The sequence below is a fragment of the Erithacus rubecula genome, assembly GCF_903797595.1.
Source record: "Erithacus rubecula genome assembly, chromosome: 1".
In the NCBI taxonomy this organism is placed as follows: Eukaryota; Metazoa; Chordata; class Aves; order Passeriformes; family Muscicapidae; genus Erithacus; species Erithacus rubecula.
In genome coordinates, this window is record NC_136658.1 from 75,824,885 (window position 1) to 75,845,061 (window position 20,177).

The 20,177-nt window shown below is 36.1% G+C and overlaps 1 protein-coding gene across 6 annotated transcripts in view; it reads right to left on the reverse strand.

The window, feature by feature from the left end:
• Positions 1–20,177, reverse strand: part of PAN3 (poly(A) specific ribonuclease subunit PAN3) — a 79,015-nt gene that overhangs the window by 3,068 nt on the left and 55,770 nt on the right. For 3 of the 6 annotated variants that reach the window (XM_079298356.1, XM_079298357.1, XM_079298355.1), the window contains 6 exons: positions 13,901–14,066; positions 13,410–13,497; positions 7,506–7,645; positions 6,622–6,751; positions 3,632–3,696; positions 2,882–3,020 (listed from right to left, as the gene is read on the reverse strand). In XM_079298356.1, the coding sequence (XP_079154482.1) occupies positions 2,882–3,020; positions 3,632–3,696; positions 6,622–6,751; positions 7,506–7,645; positions 13,410–13,497; positions 13,901–14,066 (728 nt within the window). Of the gene's footprint in view, positions 1–1,620; positions 1,759–2,881; positions 3,021–3,631; positions 3,697–6,621; positions 6,752–7,505; positions 7,646–13,409; positions 13,498–13,900; positions 14,067–20,177 lie in introns of those variants that run through there. The other 3 variants (XR_013773324.1, XM_079298359.1, XM_079298358.1) reach the window with 3 other exon arrangements.

Genomic DNA, 20,177 nt, shown 5'->3' on the forward strand with positions numbered 1-20,177 from the left:
AATCTGCTAACAGAACACAAAGCAAGGATCTGAATCTCACCACAACAATGTCCTTGCCAAAAAATCGAAACATTTTGGTCTTAATCTGACAGACATTCCAGACCTTAGAACTAGATTACCATTGTTTCCTTCCCTTTCCACAAAGCTAATAATCCAGCAATGCTATACTTCCCTGTGTAGAAAGACTGACAAAATTTTCATGTACTTCCTGAAGAACAAAACTGAATTTGACATTACATTTGCACATATGATTCACAAGCCTACACATAGGGTAGGCAATTTACTTCTTGTCCACTTTCAAATGAGATAATGGATAAGCCCCTGGATAAGGTAGCCTGAAAACTGGTAGAAACCCAAAGCTCACATTTTTGGCAGTACTGGAAACAAACTGGTTCCTATAGTTCCTAAGCAGTACAGTACATTTCATCCCCTAAAAAGAAAAAATTACTTTGGTATAATCCATAACCAAATGGATAATTTGGGGTTGAAGATCAACATTAATTCCACATTTCTTCTCATGGTTTGTTCTGATTTCTCAAATTCAATATGTATTTAATTTTTATATACCATTAGATCCTAATTTCTAACAGAGGAATATCCTGCTTTACATGCCAAAGCCCATTACATCACTGTTTCTTAAGTTCTTCTCACTTTCCAAGAAATGTTCATCAATAGAGAACTAACTCTCTTATTATCGAGAACTTTTGTCATTTTGTTTTAGTCAATACATTGATAGTTCTACCACAGTCTTTCTTATTCCAATACAAAAGGTGGGGTAGAGACAAGTGAGATATGACACTACCAATCCATTCTTTGGAAATACAACCCCAGCAGGTTTAAACAGATGTATTATATTGTTGCACTGAATAGAAAAAAAAAAAATTAAATTTGTCACAGAGATGTTTCACTAGCTGCTGTCTGGAGCAACAGAGCAAGTTAGAAATTTCTTGTATTTCTCTTCTAAAGTAACGTTTTGAGCATAACCTTAAAAAGCTGGAACCTCCACAGTTTAAAGCTGCTGCTTTGTGAATGGTTTCAGAAGGAAAAAAACAAGAGAATTAACTTCTAATTTTTGTAAAGTAGGATAAAACCCCAGTGTCTTCCAACATCCATTACAAAATATTAACACTGTTAGGGTGTTTGTGAAATACTGTCCACTGTTCATTCCCATTAGCATCATAGAACAAATCAATGAATTGCCTTAATTAATCTAAGACATGGAAGATCTGTATGGAGAAAGCCACACTGCTGACTACAAGCATCAATATTTATGGCTTTCTTTCTCTCCTCCTGTGGAGGCATAAATCAGTAGTCTTAGCTAAAAAGATGCTCAAAACAGCATATTGAAAAGGAAGGTTTGTCAGTGTTTTTTTTTAACAAAAGAATAGCTTTCATTCAAAAGGAATGCTTTTGATAAGTACCAGTAAAGCCCATATAACTTCTACTAGTATTTCTATAGCTTCTGAAGTGCTTTTTAGAGTGTATTTCCAAAGCAGAACTCTGATAGCCTTATATTTTTTTGTGTGCTGAGCCCACAACCACAGAAGAGAAGAGCCTCTGTTTAAAAAGGTAAGCCATGAACATTTATAGAACAAGGCATTCTTTGACATTGTCTCTTACCTGACCTATGAATTCTGGACTGTCCCCTCTTGCTACAGTACTGTATGAGTCACTGCTTTCAAATCATGATGGCATTTCAATGCCTACTTGAATGTCAACATGCTTTCTTTTTGATTTAGCCTCAATCCCTTTAATGTCCTTTTTAAAGTGATTACAGACACCAACCAGAAAGATAAAAAGGAGGTTAAAAAATGAACAGCAGTGATCTAACAGGAGGTTAGAAACCCTGACAATTTTAGAAAAAAGATTTAACTGTACAGTTATTACACATCAAAAGATCTGAACATATTCCACTTTTTTTGGAGCAGAAAGTTGGCTGTCCTAGTCTAGAAAAGAAAATACTGGGCACTAAAACTCTGTATTGTCAGTGTCTGCATCACCATTCTCTATAAATCAAGTGAAATTACCAAGCAGCTACAAAAACAACAAAAACAAGTTGCAGCATCTTAGTCTCCCTGGAATTATTGAAGTTTGGCAAAACGATGTAAAATAAGTTGAAAGCTGGTCTACTAATAAAAAAAAATAATCAGCTCACATACTTTTTAACTTATGGAGCAAGACAAGTTCTTAATCTACTGAAGATCTTGCAGTTTCTCACACATCTCCTGCTATTAATCATGAGAGTGCTCAGATAAAATTCTGCTAGTAGTGCAGCTCTTAGAGAACTGCAAATAGCTTTGTGAAGTCAACCTTGGAAAACACAGGGCTGGAGAAGTTAGGGAAGTTATTATAGAAGTGGACTTAATGTTAAGTCACAGAAATTTTCCAGCACTGTTCTAGATGGCAAGAATTTTGCTGAAATTTCTGTTGCAGTTTCCCTCCTGTTTCCTACTCGAGTCAGCACAGTTTAGGAATGAATCTTGCCTTATGACAATCCTTTGTGATAACTATCAGCAGAAACCTCCCCCAGTTAAAGGAGTATTATGGATCCTTTATGCTGTGTTGAAAGACCAGAGTAGCATAAAAGGACCAGCATTGCTTATCCACAGTAATCAATGCGCTCTAGGATGAAAAGTTAATACTGTAGCTCAAGCTATATTAACATTTTTTTAAATATTCATGTACTAATTTTATTGAAAATATCCATAGATGTTGGAATATTAGCTTAGTGAATACATGATTTTAATCCAAAATGGGGAAAATAACCGCCAGCTAAACCAACAGCATTAACCTTCTAATACCAACTTGCTTTGCAGTGGAATATCTCCTAAAGAAAGCTAACCCAAACAAATGTTTAAAAGCTAACTGAAATACAGTGTACCTTGTTAAGACATGAGATAATGTGACTGAGGTCAATCCAAGGAGTACCCGCTTCTGTCACCTGATGGAAAAGGTGATCTCGAAAGAGCTTCAGTAAATACCTGTCTCCAGTTTCTGACCACGTTGGGTCCTTCTGAAACCTGGTAGCGTAAAACAAAGGCTCATATTAAAGCTCAGTAATTAAAGAAAAATCAAACCCCACAGATATAAATGACACTTCAATCTCAGGGGATTAATAGCCACAGGAAAATAATGGAAGAAAGCAAAAATTATCTGCAACAAGTTTACTGTGTAAAACACAGGCAGAAATCTGCATTATAAACACAACTAAGTTTATGCAAGAGGATGGAAAACAGACAATGAATACTTCACTTTGATGTAGCTAGTCAATAAAAAAAAACAAGATGAAAACTCACTAGCTTAAAACTAGTATCTACATCCTTTGCTTCAGTTAAAGCAAGCTATGGATTTCTTTCAAAGCTACTACCAAAACAAGACTCACAAGAGACTGCTAAGAGAAGCCATATTAAATATAACAAAGCCAACTTTGGCATATCTATTTGTAGCTTTCTCCTGTCTACTTAAAATTTTGGTCGAAGTTGCTTATCTAATTTTTCTCAAGGCTTTTTAAATACTCATTTCTTCTGGGGCAAATGTGGGGGAAAACATTTAGCTTAAATTTATGAAGGAAGAAAGTGCATTGCAAACTGGGGTTTACATACTCTAAACCACAAAAACAACTATTTCTTACTCTGGCCTCTCATTGATTGTTCCCAATTTTGCTAGAAGCCTAAACAACCTTCCATTTTGCACCTCCTAGAAAACAAGAAAAAGGTTATTAAGAATCTCTGAAACAAAATTAAGACATTTACTTGCAAAAGATACATGGTAGTAATGCCAATGAAGCACTATTAATTACAAATACTTATTTATTCAAAGAGAGTATAATTTCTTCAGAGAGATCAAATGCATTTTATTATGTATCAGTAGTCCAGTGCTCATTTTAGCACTTCGAAATGAAATGTGGAGATTCAGCAACTAATGACACCTCTGTCACAGCAGGAACTGGACCAGGCAACCTATTTGTTTGTGGAAATGTAAGCCTAATCTCTTGCAAGCCTATACTCACAGGTATGCTAAAATACACTATGTCAAACAAGAAGAATATGTTCATATATATATATATATATACACACATACACAGTTACCAAGACACACAGAAGTATGCAGTACATCATCTTTATTTCAGGTAAAGACAAGAAGAAACTATCTAGCAGATTTGTTTTTCAGAAATGCTTTGTAGGCCATTATTAGTAAGTATTTAGCAACAATATAATCAGACTAATACTCAAATGATAATTGCTTGCAAAAATAATTTTGAAACAAGTTTTTTAAAGCAGTTAGAATCTAAGTTTTAAAAGAGTATAAATGCTAAGTCCACAAATGATAAAAATAAAGCAATGACCATGAGGTCACACAAAGACAGAGCATTAGAATTATAGATGCTTAACAACCATGCAACTGAAAGTTGATTTAGCATATTTTTCCACATCACTTAGGATGCAGTAAAAACAATAACACGCTAGTTTATATTAAACAAAAAAAAAATTCACAGTATAAATCAAAATTTACACTGTCAGGAAAAGATCCTCTCTGATATTATTCACATTCTCCAATGGCTCAGGTCTACAACATTATTCATGATGCATCTAAGATGCATCTAATTCCATGCATGATCATATTGATTTCACATTAATTCAGTCTGAAGTAGATTACAGTGCACAGCTGGGTAAATAAAGTAGGTCAAGGTGATAACAGCCTGACCTTGGATAACCTATGGGCTGTAGATTTCTATTAATAATCTAAAAACACACTGGGGAACAGCTTGTATCACAGCAGTAGTTACACTTAAAGAGACTGACATGGAAAATCAACCTTGTCCAGCTGGCCAAGGTTTACTATTTGGTCTAACCTCCAAATTTTTTTTTGGTATATGGTCAAATACTCAAAAGCAAAAACTACATCACTGCCTTGCAGATTACCAGTCAATGGTGACACAGCTGAGCAACAACACAGGCACTAAGTCTCCAGGTGGCCTCTCTGCAGGCTTAGTAGCCTATAAGGAGGAAGATACTCTCCACAGCACTTGGACAAACTGAGGCTTTGAGTGCTATTACATCAATATAATGAATGTAAAAGTGAGGGAAAGGAACAGCATAATAGGGCTATTGCTCTGTGAAAAATGAGAGTTGCAAAGATATTAACTACATACAAACCACTCCCTGCATCAGAAGTCCCCAAGCTACAGATGACTGCATGCTCGGAAAATTGGAGGGGGAAAAAAAAACAAAAAAATCACACATGCTAGTCTTTTTCTAACAGTCCCTCCAAAGCATTTGCTTTGGGACAAAAATGAACAGAGGGTACCAGGCTAGACTTAAGGGATTCTGTAGCTCTGATATTAAAGAGGGGATGTCAGTACAAACAAGTTCCAGCATGACAGCTAATTAAGAAACAGTATTTATCATTGTCAGGTAAACAGCTACTGCCAAACTGGGGGCTAAGCAACAATTTGCATTTGTACTAGTGCTGTCCACCTGCCAGTTATAACCAACTGTTCAAACTGCTCAACCTGACCAAAAATACAGAAATCTTAACGCTGATCACAGGGAAATCTCCATCTTTGCTATGGGAAAGAATCCATCTGTCCAGCTTTGTGCAGGCTCATAGGCCACCTTAAGCACAAATGATTTTGAACACCTCTGGAGAAGGATTAGTTGATTCTGAAAAGTGGGCACACAGCATCTAGATGTACACAGAGACTACCTGGCTCTTCTACAGCTCCTTGCTTCTGAGAGATTTCAGCATCTTTCATCAAGGAGGGGAAATTGTTCTCCAACAGGTCAATACTGGAGGAATCAAGGGAACTGAGTCCATCAGAATCCTAAAGACTTGCCTATTGTCTCTTAAAAAGCTCTCAGTGAGGGTTATAACAGAATGGAATCACAGGACTTGATTAAATCCTTGTGTAATACCCTATCCCATACATTTTCAAGCCCACTAAAGCATTCTGCAATATATCTCAGTATTGAGACAGAAATCCTGCTGTAAATCGCTTCTGACTAAGAGACACTCCTTCCTGTTGAACAAATACACCCTGACTTGATATACATTACATATTTCCTTTATAGTTAGCATTTGATATCTTGACTGAACACCACAAACCCCCACAGCAAGAGTGCACACTTCAGGAAAGCTGAACACAGTATCTCCATGAATTAGAATTCATTCAGAAAGGAAAACACATGAGAAAAGGGACACCAAAATCCAAACCTACAAATGTAAAGGGCTGTATATACACTGCTGTATAACCTGTAGCACACATTACATGATCTACATGATGTATGTCATGATACATTACATACATGGCCTTCTTTTCTCAGGATGCTATTTTTAACCATGCTGGAAAGAACATCATTTCCCCAAGATTACCAGTTGGAAATGAATATGCTACTTCAGTTAAAACCCAGCTGAGAACATCTTAAAACTAGGCATTCTTGAAGCTTTGGGCTTTCTAAAGCCTGAGCTTAGAGCAGTCAAGCCTTCAGGCAGATTACTTCTGTTTGTTTATTAACCTAAGGAAAAAAGCCAATAGAAACCAGTAGAAAGCATTCCCTTTGAAGGTACAGCTATAAGAATACTGGCTAAAGGTCTTTCTGCAGGAATTACTACATCACTTACCTTTGCTAGGTCTTCTTCTATAACATCATTTCGCATCTGAGCAGCATCCAACTGAGTATAGAATCGTGCACCAATCATAGGCATGATATCGTTTACACTGCGAAGCCTGTTTTGGTCAGTCAGCAAATACCTGCCAAAATAACCCAATCATCACAAGATCACTTTCTGCAAATGCAAGACATTATATTCCATTATGACTTTATAGCTATTTGACTTTTTGTATTTTGAGCCCAGAGTTCGCAATTGTTATGTTTCTAAAAAGAAGATAACATCAGAGTAAACACAGTTAATTTGCATGTATATATCAAGTCAGTTATTTAAACAAGACAGGAGTATAATTCCACAAAACTGTACAGCTCACTTCACTCAAACAGCAAGAACATATACAAAAAGAGAGAAGGATGAAGATTCAAACTGTAATGAAAATTGTTTTTTCAAATAAGGAAAGCAGAAAAGACTTCTACTTTTCCCACTCAGGCAGCAAAGGGGAAAAGGCTGACTATACTGAAATGACACAAAAAGAATATGCAGCCAGATAAAAAACTAGCACTCAACTTTTTGGACAAAAAGTGCCTTTTTCTCAGAACCTTCTGAAACTGTAAGATAAGACTAGCATACTGTTATTGTAGAGAGCACACAATAAAGCCCAGTATTGAAGACAACCTAAAATGCTTTTGTCTACATTCCTAATTCTTACTACGAGCTTTACCAGCATTATAAAAAATTTTTATCAATGTTTAACAGTGCACCAACTACACAGACAACTCAACAACAGAACATTTATCTGTAATCTTGCTTGCATTTAAAAATATCATTGAATGTTTACATTTGTATATGTAAAAAGTGTTGCAATTTCCTTTAAAAGATTTATTAAACAAACTTACAAAATCAGATTCTTCAGATCAGAGGAATAGTTGATTGTCACCAGTTCCATTGCTTTCTGCAAATTCTCTCTCTGAATTCCTGATAAAGAATTGCAAGCCAAAGCCAACACAACTTTCCCCAGGGAGATCAGATCTGCTTGCTAATAGGGAAAACACACACAGGTAAAATTCTTAGTATAAATAAATACTACCTATGGTACTAGATGGTGTTAAAGAGAGACAGTTCTTCAATAACTTTAGAAGAATTTGAGTAACTAAAGTAAGTACTACTCAAATCATAGTTGAATAACCATATTGAAGTTAGAGTAGTTAAAATATACTGAGGAAAATCTATCCTGACACCTAGCAATTTTTAAGTACTATATTTATCTTTGAATGATTAAAATTTACCTATTTTTAGTTTAAGGACAGTACCAAAGAACTGTGCAGTGAGTAGAAGCTCTGTAATGAGGTTCTCTGAACCACCCACCTGCTCAAGCCTGACAAGTCAAGGAGTTGGTGACAAAAAGGGCAAGTCTTCTCAATATGAGATGTAGAAATAAAAGGATTATTTGTTAAACTGAAACCAGCATTTTCTGCATTCATATTTTTTCAATCTGGCCATCCACTGTGAATTCCATACTGGGATCCACACCATGTTCTAGGACATAATATTACCATGGTAACAAATTGCTCAAATATTTTCACCTCTGATGGACAGCTTGAAAAGATCTGAACTGTGCAAAATAACTAGACAAGCCTGTATGGCTGACAAACTGAACACTTCTGTTAAAAGCACACTGCTCTTAAAAGATGAATGCTGGACACAGACTGCTTTGCTGTAACAGAAAATTCTGCCAGTATTAATAGCCAGCCATGAGAAATTATTTTGAAATGCTGCAACAGATTTTAAAGCCCACTGCTAAAAGTAAGAGCCTAATTTAGTAGCTAATAATGACATTCATAGGAAAAGTTGAGCAGATTCTTTCCATGGTAAGGGTTTCAGTTGTACACAACCTGGCCAAACTTAAAAACACCTGCAGCTTTCCATGCTGGATACGTGCCTCAGATTGAATTTAACAGCCAGCTAGAAATACAAAATTAGAATTCTCCTGAGGGCCAGGGTTTTTTTTTTTTTGAGAATATAAGATATTTTTGCAAAAGTAAAACGATAAAAGCTATTTAGTGATTAGCTTAGTAATTAGCCACTTAGCCTAGAGCAAGGCCAAGCCATTTAGCAGATAATGTAGTCATACAAGGAATACACCTTCTGTCATTTCTGTAAGAAATAAAAAATCTGGCAGCATTAAAAGTTCTTGTTAGAATTTGGCAGCTTTAGAAAAGTGCAGTGATGGTGAACATGCCACAGCCTCTCACAACTCTTCCACCCAGAGGCATAACCACACTCGTTGCCTCTGGCTGCAGTAGCTGAGCAGAGCCCTTCCCTGAAGCCACATCTCCCATGTGCTGAGGGACAAGGAAAAACATTAAACCTTTCCAGATCTCTGAATGTCCCTGGTGTTCGTATATTAAGTATGATTAAGCAGCACAATTTGAAAATGGATACATAGTATGTCAGAATTTAAAAAGTGTATTATTCTTGTAGCTAATGAAGACAGAAACAGGATGTGGAAAATGAAACAGAACTAAGGACAAAGTGGTTGATAAGGAGGTGGGACTGGCATTTGCTAAACAATTTCCTAAGCAACAGGGAATTTGAGTATCAGCATTCCTTTTTCCTTTAGTAAAGAGAAGTTAATCAGAGCAATAAGCCCCCTTTTTGGTGTGAACTTGCTTCCACTACCAAGTAGCCAATTTCAACAGCAGGGAACACTGCTATGGTTTGAAACAGAGGATTTTTGCTTGTGCAGTATCTAGAAATGTTTGTCACCTGAGACAATGGTGTTTTCATTATGATTTTATTTTCTCCAGAAAGACTTGGAAGAAAGATGCATTTGTATTAACCACAGTCGTACTTATTCTGCAGTTCTCTACTTTACACTTGGTAAATTTCAAATTTTAGTCTTTCATAACAATTTATCCTGCATAAATTTTCTATCGCACAACCCTGAGATACTGAAAATATATTACTTCAGGCAGGACCCTATGAAAATGCTGTCTTCCTTTGCACAGGTACCTTCATAATACAGATTGCATCAGATTTTTGAAATGGTTGAGGAAGTCTTACATTTAACATCAGATGGGAAACATTAAATTCAAGCTTTGTAGGGCTTTGAGCACTTGACTTGCAATCTTAAATTTTTGTTTGTTTTGCAAATTACATCTACCAGAAGTACTGGCAGAGAGGATACCACACATCAATGCAGCTCCAAATACACAGTTTTCAAATTGCAGCCAATGATTAGCTTATTTTAGACACAAAAGTGGTTTGGATTCATCCCAGTTATTATAGGAACTTCAAGCATTCAGCCAAGAGACCGATCAATTTAAGGTACAGCTGTAACTCTGTAAGACAATTCAGATTTTGAGTCAGTTGAACTGCTCTCTGGAGGCATTTCACTATTCACTGTTAGCTGAAACCCTGAAAGAAAATGTTATCACAATACCCAATGTTTTACAACAGCACAAAGGCAATATTTTCCTGTATGACTGGAGAATGAGAATATTACAAGCTGGAAAGATCCCATAAAGTTGAGAATTTCTGAGAGTCAGATTACTGTTTTAGAAGCAACTAAACTACCATCCCCTGACCAACTCTATATCTATTTAGACATGGTAAATGACTTCCCAGAAGCTGGGTTACACCATTCTTCCTGTAGGGAAGCAATGCCTATTAAGTCCTTACCTATCCTCTGAAAATACCAGATTCAGCTCTTTCTGCTCCTAGGCAAAGAAAGGCTAAAGAAGGCACACAAGAACTACTAGAAATCCTTGCAGCAGCAACACCAGAAATATATGCTGCATTCCTGCAGTAGCCTTGCTAGTGCAAGGTATAGATCAATATTAGGTACAATCATTTCCTTGTTTATACTCCCTATTGTGTTTGCATGCTCCTATGAACCACATAAGTTCCTTTAGCTACAGATCTGACACAAATTTTCTGCTATGGTAACTGCCAACAGTGACTGTGAAGTCATATTAGGTTGATTCCTAACTTCAAGGAAAAGCTTTAGACCTTCTAAGCATAGGCAGCCTTTTGTTCAAAAATGCACCTTGCATGCAATTAAAACCCATTTAATTAGTAATTCAATTAATAACTGTAACCTGTACCAACTTAACTTTTTATCTCCTGAAAGCTTTGCTAATGAGCCCCCCTCATTAACATCTCTCTGTTACCAAAGTCAATTTCTAGCATGTCAAGTGAATAAGTTAATTGCATAGGTACCCTTTCCTAAGTTTTTTTAAATCTTAAATAGGTATATGCCACTATGCCAAATGCCCTAGAGATACCTCAACATTTTATACATTTTATTTTACTGGCCAGACATGTAAGCTTTTTTTTTTCCACAGGATCCATTTTCCAGAAATACTTTGAAACCAACATTACTTTTTCTATTATTTTGTTTATCCTGATACACTGCTATGCTTGAATCAGTATCAGCTCATTCATACTCCAGTTATGGATTCACTTAAAAGGATAAGTTATGGAACTGTCCTTAGAAGTACCTCCAAGTTCCTACATTTTGGTGGTTTTGTTTAGAGTCAATATTAGTACTTGCCTCTTCAAATTAGTTTCTTTAAATTTGGGGAGGTGCATGAGAAAATTACTTTGGTTTGCTAAATTGAAAATATTTACTTTAAGCAAAAGTAACCTTATAGTCCTTGTTAAAACAGTAAAACTTATGTTCTCTTATTTTTGTAAAGGGGAGAACTAATATTTTATACCAAATACAGAAATATTTATTAAACATTTTTACTGTTTCCTGTACCACCATTTAGTTTTCCTATCTGTACATTGCAATTGACTGACACAAGACTTATGGACTGAAGGTGGGGGGCAGGAGGTCATGTGCTCCAGTTTATACAAGTTTAATCCCTGGTTTTTAATGCAATGGCCATTCATATATTATTTACTTCTTTTTAGCTTCCCTTATTGTTGTCTTCATGTAAAACTTAAATGATCACAGAGATGAATGTGTTTAAAACAGACTGTAAAGAACAACTGTATTCCTTTTACATAGCCCCTCACTGTTTTGGGCAAAATCTCTCTCTATATTAACCATGGAAAATAGCCAGAAAATGGCAAACCCTAATAAACATACCTTTCCTCACTGAAGACAACAACAAGGAAATGCATATTAGCTGGGCAGTAAACCAAGAGATAACCTACATTTAAAACAGTCACAGGAGTCCCAGAGGAATTCAGGAACTGGGTCACAGATCAAAAGGAAAAAAAGGATAAGCAGCAGCTGTTATTTTGTAATTCTACCTGGCTAGGGAAAATAAAGGTAGAGCATGAGAAATCACTTCTAAGTTTCAAGGAAGGAACTCAGTCTTGCACCTCTGAAGGAAGAAAATGGGTAGTGAAAGCTCTTATAGAAAAAGTGACAAAAGAAAATGCTATACTGTATTTACTAACTGCAGTTTATATCTTCCAAACTAAGTATTTAGGAGTACTTCTTTCCTGGTTTAGCAGTGCAACCTAAACAATTGGAATATTAACAACAAATAAAACATGAAAAGCCATTCCCCCTAAACAAAACTAGGCATTATCATCAGCTGCTACGGTGGTAAGTGCTTTTGACAGACTTGTGTACCTGCAAGTATTTTTAGATTTGTATCTCCAAGTATTTTAAATGTTTTTCTTTACATAAATGTCATAATATCTCAGGAGGATCCCTTTCAAAGCTGAAATTAAAATAGAGAAGTACTTAGATTTTTAAAAAAAACCCTCTAATTATACTTTTAGTCATGGAATCCCTTACTTACATGTATTTTCATCTTCTCTCAACTGTTTTTCACTAAATTATTATCAAAAGCCCACTGATATGAGAATGTGTGTGTGTGTGTGTGTGGGAGCATGAAATCCTTTGGTGTACTCCTCAAAGTACACTGAAAACTGCTTCACTCTATCATAAAAAAAAAAAAAAAAAAAAAAAAAAAAAAGTTATTTTCTAGGACATGGTCTCCAACAAGCTAGCTTCTGCTGGACAAAGTTCAAACATTTCAGTTATTACTTGAAGACTCTGAATATGCAGTTCTCACAGTGAATAAGGTAAATTAATGAAAATAAATTATAACTCCCTACTGTAGTCTTTCACTCCCAGTACAGACAGGGTATGTGATGACTGCTGAAGTAATGTACTTTACCCTGAGGGGAAGTTAGGGAAAGAGGCACTCCTGTACACAGTGATGCTCCAGATGACTGTGGAACAGTTTTTGTTAAGTCTAAAGGGGTTCTTCTTAATTCAGGAATTATGCAGAGTCCACGCTTCAGAGAACACCAGGAGAGCACGGAAAAACTAGGAGCCCAAAATAAAGATACACTAGAATCTTTTAGGTACGACGAGAGGGCCTAAATGCAGTCAACTGAAAGATCTTACTCCTCTCAACAGGCATACAACACTTCTTTATGTTAAAATCACAAAAGACAGAGCAAAAACTATTATTGCATCATTATTTTTTATCTCTAACACTAAATGTAAGATTTTTCTTCTCCTTCAATTAGAAATTTCCATTTCCAGTAATTTCTGATTTAAGATTGTTAAATATTACAGTTTGTTTGGTGAGCTTGCTGAAATTTTAGAAGCAGAACATATCAAAGTGAGAATTCACATTTATAAATTACAAGCAAATTTGAATAGTGTATGGGAGAACCAAGATCAAAATGATAAAATACAGTCATTTAGAGATACATACACTGGACTACAGTCTAATTAAAGTACTTGTCTTCCAAAAGGAATCACACTGGTTTGCAATAATCCCTTTGCCAAGCCACCAATCTAACTGGCAGCGTTGTCTTACCTGAAACTGAGCCATTAATGCCAGTGGATTATTTTGACTGTTGTCAAATGTCAAAACATCAAAGACTCCGACACAATTAACTCGTAACCTTTAAGAACAAGAAGAAAAAAGGAAAAATTGCCATTAAACTTTATTGGCTACTCAATTTTTCCTCTAGCATTCATAATTGTTTGACATGATGAAAGGCATCAGTTCTTAGCAAATTACTATGCATCAGAAAAGACCGATTTTACTATTTGATAAAATGTACAGACAGTATTCAGTTTACACATACATCAACAAATTTCTAAACTGACAGCAGTGGGTCTGATTTGTAGTTTGAGGATAATGTGCAAGCCTTCCCAAAATATGTTTTTAAAGACCTTTAAGAAACCAAAGTTACAAGCTTTAGCACACTGCCTCATGCCAGCTGAGAGAACTTAGCAGCTATTTATGTATCAGGTGCACAGTTGCCACGAGCACAGAGCACAGTGAGACTGAATTTTCCTTACCTAGTTTTGCCTGTTACCAGAATCTTCGTTGGGTCCATAACTCTGCACGCCAGTCCTGCTGTGTGAATGGTCCGTAATGCAGAGCTGAGCTGCACAATATACGCCCATATCAAGGATTCTGGAAGCAACCCCGCATGCTGCCGTGGCAGAGGTCCATCATGCTGACCTAGAACCAAAAGCATCAATAGAAGGCTGCTGTGCAAAAAGCAAAGCACAACATTTTGCATCATACAATTAACTCACATACTCATTTAACTCTTAACAGTCCTTGAAAGACACATCTATTTTGCTTTAAAGGTGAATTTGAAAATATATTTTTCTTCACTGGTTAGTTTCACTTGTGTTTTTTTTTTAAATGTTGACAATTGATTAGGCATTATTATTTCCACTCTCATCAGGGAAATGATGTTTTGAAGTTTAGAATGAGCATTGGTTGGAAATTGCTGGAAGTACTTGGTACATCAAAATATGCAGGTGCTTCAGAAGTAAAAACACCAGCATCCTGAAACAAACAGTATGTACCCCAGTAGCTGCAATATTTATTATTATTTATTATTACAAGTAGGCATCCCAACTAAACATCTTCTATCATCTAATAAGAAAAAAATAACAAGCTAATTTCATATTACATGAGCAAATCAGACAAAGATTTGGTGGCTAAACATCATTGAACCCAACTCCATGGATGCTCTACTGTGACACAGCTCCCTGACAAGTCATTACTGCATGACCCCTCTTCCATGGGTGATATGAAAGTAATGCACTGCTTCCCTTCTAAATGGATTTGTAGTTCTCCTTTCAAAAGTAAAACTCAGTCTTTGCAAACACACACTCAAGTCCTACGTTACAAATAGCCTGAGTAATACTGAGCCACAGATGAAAAAAATGAAGATATGGATAACAAATGTTATTTTAAGTATGATGTGTGTAATTCGAGTAAGCTGGTATTGTTTGCCTGTCACAAAGTCGAAGCAGAAGAAAATAATAAAAAAAATAACCAAAGTAAGACAGTACATCTCAGTTTCAGAAACCACAAGAGACACTTCAAGAAATTGCCTTAGTACTGATTTTGCTGATTTTGAGACCAGTAATATCATTAGAATTAAGTAAAATCATGTAAGCATCTGATTGGTTTTGCTGTTAATGGACTGCTCTTCTCCAAACATCTTTCTTGTTTGTCTTCTTTGTTTGGGTTTTTTGGGTTGTTTTGTTTTTAGTTCTTGTTGGTTTTTGAGGTTGGGGTTTTTCACCCCTTCTCCTACATGATGCTATCAGCATCTCTGTGTTTAATCAAAGTAAGTATATGTATGCTTGCATGTATACACACACAAAATATATGCACAGTGAAAAAAGTGGAACATATTACAGATAATTTTTTACTTGGAAATTTTACTGACTTTGGGGTGATGGGCTGGGAATGTTTCCAGCTTGCATTTGAGCTTTCTTTCGTCCATTTTTGAAATTTCAGTTTGCTTTTCAGGTTTAAGGTGCTTTGGTTTAGATTATGAAGATCAAGATGATGAGTCCTTCAAAAAGCAATAAGCCTGGCACAGTTACTGAAAGCTGAATATAGTGAGATACTGTTTGTTTCTTCTGGCCCCCTGATGAATCATTATGCAAATTACTTCCCACAAAAACCATCACACCAGAAGTCTCATGTAACTAACTTATTCCCTCATAATTCTCTCTTCTTCAACATGACAAAAATTATAATATAAAATGACTAAGGAGATACAACCTTCTATATTAGTTGAGACTCTTTACTACTTACTGTAGAATGCACTTTGTATTTGCTGAACAGCAACATGAGTAGTAAGTTTAACAGGGATGTGCATGGATACTGTAAGCCAGTTACATCTGTACAAAGTAAGCCCAGAACAGAAATGTTGCTTCAATATCCCAAAGAGAGAAAAGAGCCAAAACTAGGCAGTAATTTTTCTACTAATAGCACCTGCCTTTTGATTTTCAAATTAAGGCAATGTAACCAAGAGAATATCCAATATAGCCTGAAAGACCAGAGTTCAACACAGCTTCTCATCTATCAGAAAATCTCAAGCGACATTATTTTATACTGGAAAAACTAACTTGAGCAAATCTAGGCTGCTGCTTTCACACCAGTTGGCTGCACCCCACATTCACATACACTAAACTAGACACTAGGCTAAAAAATATGGGAATAATCAGCTTTGAAATGTCCTCTCACATATCTATCTGTTAGAAATAAGCACAATTAAAAGCAGCTTAGTTGGCAGCAATGCTGACTATAATGTAGGTCCCAAGAGGCTCATCAGACCTGCCAAGGACAGCACTTGAGCAAGGACCCAAGGAGATGAGACCCAAAAGCTTGCTCTTCAGGAGAGACACACAGCTGGAAAGCTTTCCAAACAGTGCTGAACACACGGAAAAGCATCACAAGAATAGCAAACATTACCCAAATGATCAGAGCATTACTTGCAAAAGTGGGAATTTTTTAAGACATTCCACTGTTGATCTGCAAACGCTTCTCACCACAGGCTGAATCTATGGCTACAACAATCAAAACTTCAGACTGTTCTTCCCACCTACTGCATGGCAGATTCACCTCTCCCAATAATTTCATCTGTGATGCAGAACACAGACGCTAATGGAAAAAATGAAAAATTTAAAACCTGTCATTTCAAAAAACACAGGTTATCCATTCTTTTTCCTTGCCACAATTGGGATAAACATAAATAAATAAAAATGCTGACACTTATTTTTCAGTTCTGTGGGATGCTGTTGACAGAACTGGTGTGCATCTATAAAAAAAAAAATCATTCAAATTAAATTCTGTTCTCCAGAGCAAGTACGAATCCAGGAATAGTCTTGGGGTGGGAAATAAGACCTGGGAACACCAGCAGTAGGGTCTGTTTAATACCATCAGGAACACTGTCAGAAAGCATGCTAAGAAACTGCAATTCTCACACAGTTATGAAAAAAAAAAGAAAAAATCACGACAGTGAAAGATTTAGTTGTTTACTACACTCAGTCTCTCAGGCCTGTAAATCAGTCTTATGTTTAGAACTGTGAATAGTTCAGTGTTTCCTTGGTATATCTAAGTTAAAGTACTGAAAACAAGACAAATGCAACAGCCTTCATTTCTCCTTCAGGGAAACTTGGGTTTTGGTTTTATATTTCCCAGTTTTCAATACACAGAAAGGCTCTGAACTACTAGAGTGCAGCAGAATTTTTTGTAAAAATTCCAAAGCTACTGAAAGTTTGAACTCACTTTGAAGAAGCTGCAGCTTTTGGCAAAGGTATTTTAGGATAATTATTAGTCACATATTTTGTCTTCAAAAACATCATGCTGACTTTCAATATTCATATATTCTTACTCCTCATCACACACTATTCATCTTGTCATCACACAACTTATTTCTTTTTCAATGAAAGGGGTGCTTTATGAAAAAACATTCAGCACATGGGGCTGCAAAAACTGTCAAGTCAGCAGTGAAAGTCCATTTTTGTGCATGACATACTACTATTAATGCATCAAATGCAAAGTAAGTTTCCTGGACCATGCTTATCTTCATCAGAAGGTATTTGTTTGCTGAAAAACAGCAACTGTGCTGCTGAAAACTCCTACTAACAGCATGCACGCCAATATTTAATTACTCAGAATGTTTAAAAGCAGATCAAAGGACATATCAAAGGCATGCTTATCTCTGCCAACCACAAAAAGTCATCAGGACAAACCATTCTGGCAGCTGTCAATAGTTACTGTTCATTTGCCAGGATTTTCTGACTGTTAAGTTTTAAAAAGCACATACAACCAGAATTTGGTTTACAATTCAATTATTGGTCTGTTAAAAGCAACATTTCAGCACTTTTGGGTAAATTTGCTGAAATTATGTTCTATTTGCATTAACAGAGATAAATGCACTAATGTGTACTATAATCTGAAGCTAAGAAATTTAAGAAAGGTGGAAGAAAACCAAAAAGTTCCAGAACAGACAATGTTTAGAGTATGAAGCAGTGTTTTGAGGAAATACAAGAAGCAATAATAAAAAGAAACTTTTCAAATAAATGCACTTTGAGAAGCAATTAACTGAAAATTCAGATTCTTGATTTTAAAATGTGCAAATTTAGTAAAATATGACAGAACAATGTTAGATTACCACACAGTACCATCTGAAGGAAGAGGAGGTATCATTGAACAAAGAACAGAAGCAACAAATTCTACTGCATTCAGAAGTTAGAGACAGTTTACAATATAAAAATAAATGTAAGCTGCTATTTTTCTCCCCCACACCAAATCTCTACCAAGGTAGTTCTGTAACAGGGTCTGTAAATAACACGTCAAGAAGAAAACACCCAAGACTGACCATACTGACACCAGTGACATGCAAGACAGCCATGTAAACCATAATCCTCATCTTTTAACTATCAAGGTCTCATGTTGCCAACTGAAGTGTTCAACATAAATAAGGTTGCATACCTGAAATCAAATTCTCTGAGTTCACTGATCAGGTTCACAGTGTTGTGCCTCCTAAAACCTTTAAAAGCAATTGTACTAATCTGGGCCTCATGCTGCAGAGTACCCAACTTCCATCCATTCCCCTGCTTCTCTTGGGAGTCTCCTCTAGGCAGGCAGACGGCCAAGAAACTCTGTGAGGGGATGGAGAAAGGATCTGTGAAGGCAGGCAATTCTGAGAAATCAAGTTATAGGTATGCAATCTTATTTTTCTCTCTTAAATTGCTCCTTCTACTGAGGACCAAATTAGAAAGCAGCAGTTACCAAAAAAAGGAAAGAAAAGAAAGGCCAAAGCAAAGATATGCAGAAAGATTCAGCAAAATTTGGAAATTCAGGTGACTTTTCCCCTAATTTATCTACTAAGAAGAACGAAAGAGCAGGTAAGTGCCATAGTCAGGAGACAGTTATCTTCCCAACATACCCCTGTAATTTTTGTTGCAACAGCTCATTTTAATTAAGTAGCACTTCAGTTTGAACAGATATTAGTGTCTTATTTCTAACTTCCCAGATTATTCCTGCCTACAAAAGGAAGTTGAAGCAGGCCAAATAAAGGGTACAGTTAGCCCATGAGCCTGTTTCAAAGACACATACACTAGAATTAGCTTGCCATGAATACTGAAGTGTGTAAATATAAACAAGTAGAATATTCTATGAGCCTCCAGTGATTTGCATCCCAGAAGTAAATATGTCTTTGCAGTCCTCAAATATTTCTCCTCCATGAGTAAGCCCACTCTCCCCTTGAATCTAGGCAAATGTGCATAATAATCTGTCAAAGTTCCATGGCTTAATTATCTTTACACAAATATCTTTGAATTTGCTACCTGTCTAGTTTCATTGGTAAGTCCTCATTTTTAGGTTGGAAGAAATAATAAACGTTTTTATTAATTTCTTCATTATTCCATATACTTTCAGACCATATTCCAGTAACTTTTAACCCCATTATACTCCTTGCCATCTTTAAAAGCATAAAAAGCATTATTCCACTTGGCTGTTCATCATCCAGCTGTTTCACACCTTTGATCATCCCTGTCATTCTCTTCTCAACTCCTTTACTGCTCTTCTACACTCTTCAAAATACAGAGGAGGACCACAGCTACAGAATCTATCAGGCATACACATGTTGAATACAATGTCTACCATTTCACTGCTCTTTTCTTAATAAACTATATCAACCTCTTTCCTATTTACAACTATTCAGCAAGAGGACAGTATTTTCTTCAATCTGCTTAACTGTGGTCCCAGACCTATTACTGAGTAGCAACAGTCACAACAGAGGCCATTATTTCATGTTTACAGCTAGTTACATTTTTCCTTTGATCACATTGGTTTACATTACATCACCTGCTGTATTATCAGTAGGAGTTCCAGTCTTGTAAGATCCTTCTGCAATCAATCACAATTGGCCTTTGTTTTTAACAATCCAAGTAACTGAGTATCACCAGTAAACTATGACAGACCATTTATCTTCAGAGCAAACAAGTGCATGTGTTAAGAAATATAAGTCCCAGGACATCATCTTGTGATACCCACCAGTGAACCTCACTGTTCACTTTTTCTGTTTCCAATATTCTAACCAGGCATTAACCTAACTGAGAATTTCTCTGCCATATGACTACTTAGCTTCTTTAAAAGACTCTGTTGGACATGACTGAAAACTCCAAGGTCTTATCTACTGGATCTTCCTTTAAAGAACTTTGATAGATTAATGAGACATGACTGCCCTTTTATGGGACCATAACTTAATTATTTTCCAGTGTGACAAAAGAATGTGTTCCCAAGAATTTT